General features: G+C 25.0%; 1 protein-coding gene across 2 annotated transcripts in view; it reads right to left on the bottom strand.

Annotated features, from left to right (window-relative positions):
• The window catches only part of LOC130814574 (aldehyde dehydrogenase family 2 member C4-like), a 9,843-nt gene extending 5,430 nt beyond the window's left edge, over positions 1-4,413 (bottom strand). For both annotated transcript variants that reach the window (XM_057680688.1, XM_057680689.1), the window contains exons 1-2: positions 4,214-4,413; positions 2,143-2,285 (exon numbers count right to left, since the gene is read on the bottom strand). In XM_057680688.1, coding sequence (XP_057536671.1) covers positions 2,143-2,285; positions 4,214-4,313 — 243 coding nt within the window. In that variant the 5' untranslated portion in view covers positions 4,314-4,413. The remainder of the gene's footprint in view (positions 1-2,142; positions 2,286-4,213) is intronic.
• Between the last annotated feature and the right edge of the window lie 900 nt (positions 4,414-5,313).

Genomic DNA, 5,313 nt, shown 5'->3' with positions numbered 1-5,313 from the left:
TTGCAATAAAGTAACAGGTTTGGACATTTGTACTTGAAATCAACCCTATATATATATAGAGAGAGAAAGAGAGGGAGAAGTTCCAATGCGAAATGTGCATAAATATAAACCGTGCGAACCGTGTTATTTTTTGGCAAAAAGGTGTTAATATTTTGTGTGAAATTTTTATGGTTGAAAAGTATCACTCTTCGATGTAAAAGTAACACTTTTGAAAAGTGTTTCTTTTTGGCAAAAACCTGTTACTTTTTAAACAGAAAAATCAAGGAAAAAAAAATAGTAAAACGTTTTTGCTAAAAATAACAAGGTTCGCACGGTTTACACTTAAGCACAGTTCGCAATGGAACTTGATCATATATATATATATATATATATATATATATATGTGTGTGTGTGTGTGTGTGTGTGTATGTATATATATGTAAATATATATATATATATATATATATGTATATATATATATATATATATATATATATATATACATATACATATATATATATACATATACATATATATATATACATATACATATATATATATATACATATATATATATATATATATATATATATACATATACATATATATATATATATATATATATATATATATATATATATATATACACGTATATATATATATATACATATACATATACATATACATATATATATATACATATATATATATATATATATATATATATATATACACGTATATATATATATATACACGTATATATATATATGTATGTATATATATATATGTATGTATATATATATATGTATGTATATATATATATATATATGTATATATATATGTATGTATATATATATGTATGTATATATATATGTATATATATATATATATGTATATATATATATATATGTATATATATATATATATTCATCTTTGGTTCATCATCAATCGAACAACTTGTAATGGATTCAACATCAGCTTATATCTTTAAAAAAATTTAAGGGAAAGAAGTAGCGGTAAGAAGTAATTTTATAAGTCAACTTTTGCCAAAGTGCTTGTATGAGACGGTTTCACCATAAGATATTCTTTGTACATGGGCTAAATAAACTAGTTAATACAGTTATTAGCATATAGACACTTAGCTTTATTCGTCTTACTGAGAGACAGTCTCTCAAAGAAGTGGTTAATAAAATAATAATGTTTTAGTGTGAAGCACCTTTTAGTACTCGCTCTATTCTCTAACATTCTTCTTGTTTAGAATATTTTAAATTAAGAAGAGAAAATTTTGATTAAGGTTTTGAGATACATTTTGAATGTAAAATATAGATGTGAGATCTCATTAGATTCATGTTAATTTACACTTTTCTATGATTATTTATTATGTATATTTAGAGATATCAAGACTTCAAATTTGCTTTGAGAACTGAATAAAAAGTAAACAAGAATAACAAAAAAGAATGGAAAGAGTAATATATTAAAAAAAAGGTGTAAAGCAACTTTTACAAATATAACATAATATTACCTCCTATTCAACTCATTAGTCTTATTTAGGTTTTTTTCACACTTGTCGAGATAATATTTTAATCTTTAATATCTCTGATTATTTTTAATTAAAAATTGTAAAGTTTATATTAATAATCCTTATATTGAGATGAATTAAACAAGATCCCACATGACTATGTTTTAACTTATGGATTAAAAATAAAATACAAATTAAGAGTGATAAATACATACTAACAAAAGAAATAAATGTGTTTAATTGGTAGAATAGGAAAGAGTAATAAATTAAGTCCTTAAACAAGACTCGTGGACTCTTAGCAATACCGTAGGACACTAGGCCCTAGCCCAATAATCCACCCAACTAATTAAAGAACATATTGTGTTAGACTTTCATATTATAATAAGAAGTTATGTAATTTATCTATTTTTCTACTGATCATTTTACAAATGTAATTAATTAATTTAAGATTATAAGTGATCACTTAAATTATTAAAAGTAATCAATATAAAATTATATTTTGGATTAGCCCGACAAAAATAATCTTACTTTAGAATTTGTGATTAAAGGGAGTGAAAAAAATATTGTGTTTGATTTTCACTAACTTATTTTTCCTGTCCTATAATTGAATAAATTATCAAAAAAAGGGTATGTGTTAGACTTACATGACCAGACATACGAGGCCAAGGGCCATGGTCAAATGCTTGACGGGCAGCCTTGACAGCTAAGTCTACATCTTCTTTGTCTCCTTCCGCCACCTTCGCCACCGCTTCTCCATTTCTGGGATCTATCGTTTCAAACGTTTTTCCTGCATTATTGTTTATGAATACTTAATAATTCACTTACACTTGACAGTGCATTCAAATCATGCATCTTATTTATTTTTTTAATTGTATGCATTTTATATTCTACGATCAATAAGTGAAAATAGTTATATGTAAATTTTTGATTAAAAAATAAGATAAATAATTTAATTTTATTATATAAATAAGTGGTTAAAATAGAAAATAAAAATAAATTTATAGATGAGCTTAAAAGAAAGAAAAAAAGAAATAATTATAAAAACATTTAAAATCAATAAGATAAAATAAAATGAAAAATGCTTTTAATTGACAAAACAAAAGTAGTTTTTAAGATGCAATAACAAAACATATCAAGGAGATAGTCATGTAACGTGATTTCTCTGTTTAATGCTTAGTATAATAACAATATCTTCTAGTCAAAGATGATCACTTGCACTCAACAAATTAAAAACAAACAAAACATTGAAAATAGTATTATGTGAATATTCACAAAACAGCATTAGAATATTCACACCAAAAACATTAAGCAAATGTCAATTTCAACGCTCGTTCTTTCTACATGCATTAAGAAAAAGAGAAGACAAAATTAAGTGAATAACATTTATTTTAACTCAATTTGAAAAGGCTTAATTTATTAGTTTTTTATTGATTTTTATTTTCGTTACCAACTCTTTATTAAATAGATTGCCAACAACTTATCAAACATCTACTATCTATTTTAATTTATCTAAAGATTTTATATGTTATTTTTTGGCAACGTATTATTTTATTTTTTATCTCTTTTACAAACTTATTTTCTTTCTAATATTAACTATTTATTTATATCATTTATTTTTTTTTCTTATTCTGTTATTGGGTCAACTAATCTCAATTTGATGGGCCAGGTCAAAAGGCCCGACGATCTTAAAAGTCGGTCAAAGCCTTCGGAAAGGCCACTTCAAAGGATGAAGTTACAAAATACCCCTTGATCAATCATTTAAGATTATTTATTGCCTATAAATACCCTTATTTATTACCATTTATGGTACATTTTTTTCTCTCTAACACTTCTCTCCCAACTACTTGAATTCACTTGCTTTACATTTTCGACCATTAACATAAGCGTAAACAAATAACTCTGTTCGTTTTGCAAGTCATCAGCCGAACCCGATTTAAGTCATTCGGACCCTCAGCAGGATCTATTGTCACAAACAACCCCTTCCCCTTTGAATTAAATTGACCCGATTTCTTTAGCAGAAACATATTCTTCTACCCATTTCTTCTTTTTACTAATTTCTTCTTAAAATTCTATCGGTGCATTCTAAATTAAAAACATGGTTAAATAGAATTCCAGTTTATTCGTCTCAATGAAAACTAATAACAATTTTTTATTGTTAATATTAATTATACACAATTTTATAAAAATTGCATTAGTGAATCGACATGTAAGCAAAAATCAAATTCGACATCTGTTTAGAAAAAGAGGTAAGATTTTGTATTATCCCGTTCAAATTTTGTTAAAAACAACCGTTAAATTAAAAAAAGAAGTAATGATGACTCTGGATCAAAGAGTAGGACTGAGATTTACCATATATATCTAGCGAATCCGCGGAGATAGTGGAGAAAAGGAAGAATTGATGATAAAAGCCACAAGATAAACGAACTTTGTGTATAATTAAAATATTAAAAATGGAATTTTGAAAGCCTAATTTCAAATTTAAAATATACATCAAAAAAAAAAGCCCAATTTTAAAAAAAAAAATTGAAATCATAAAATTTAGAGTGTTTTATTTGGGTTAAATATTTTAATAAAAAAAACTTTTAATATAATAGACCTTTTATATTAACACATATCCCACGGTGTGACCAAATAGAGTAATTGAACAGTGAGGATTGAGAAGCAGAATTAAAAAAAAAGGTTATTGGTAAAAACAGAGTAAAAAAATTAACTTACCAGAGATGGCATCAACAAATTGTCCATTGATGAATAGCTTGGTGAACTTTATTTCTGGGATTTTCATGGATGAAGGATTTACACTTCCATTAGAAGCCATCACTTTCTACAAATTTCTTTTTTTCTTTCTCTCTCTTAACTAGTCTATCTTATTAAGTTATTGGCTGTTACTTGACTTGCTGTACCCGATTTTGCCACTACCTTTTAAGCACTTTGGATTTTATTTATAGGTTTTTAAATTTTGAAAAATTGTCATGCCTAACAAATTGTTTTTTTTTTTTTAAAAAAAAAGTAGTAACATTTTTTTTAATTGATCGTCAAATATAACGGTTAATTCGTCAAAATTAAATTTTTCTTCCTCATCTTTAATTTCTTTTTCAATTTATTTTCGATTTTGAGTAAAAAGTAGAGTAAGAAGATAGTGAGGAAATTAAATTAGAAAAGAAATTGAAGATAAGAAAAATTTTCGATTTTGATTAGTCTACCATTATATTTGACTGTCAAATAAAAGAAAACGTTAATTGATACTCTTTGGAAAAGAAAAATTTTATTAGGTAATTCTGGAAAAACTTTTTTTATTAGGTAATTTTTGAAAAAAAAAATTTATTAAATATTTTTTAACACTTTTTCCTTATAATATTTTAATAAAATTGTTAATTATTTTAGGGATGGTCATTTAAAGATTATGGTGGAGTCTAATTTTAGTTTAGAATAGAGATTGTTGGGTCCAAACTCGGTTATAACTATAACTACCTCTTAATTGAAAATGTCAAGTTCCAACCTTGATTTAGACCCTTAAGACTCTTAATTTTCTAGGACTTCAATTCCGACTCAAATTTTTAGGGTCTTAAAAAATTACTCATATGAGAAAAAAAAAATATAGGGTAAGATTTTCGGTAGGTATTCAAAATATTTCGGTAGGCATTAAAAAAATATATTGTAAATGGGTATTTAAAATATTGTAAGTACTTAAATACTTACTCGATGGATATTAAAAATATTGTAAGGAGATATTAAAGATATTGTAAGTAGGCATTAAGAATATGGTAAATAGGCTAAGTTTCTTGGTAGGCATTAATAATATTGTAAGTAGACATTTT

This window comes from Amaranthus tricolor, chromosome 6 (assembly GCF_026212465.1).
Source record: "Amaranthus tricolor cultivar Red isolate AtriRed21 chromosome 6, ASM2621246v1, whole genome shotgun sequence".
In the NCBI taxonomy this organism is placed as follows: Eukaryota; Viridiplantae; Streptophyta; class Magnoliopsida; order Caryophyllales; family Amaranthaceae; genus Amaranthus; species Amaranthus tricolor.
This window is presented reverse-complemented; position numbering and strand designations above follow the sequence as displayed.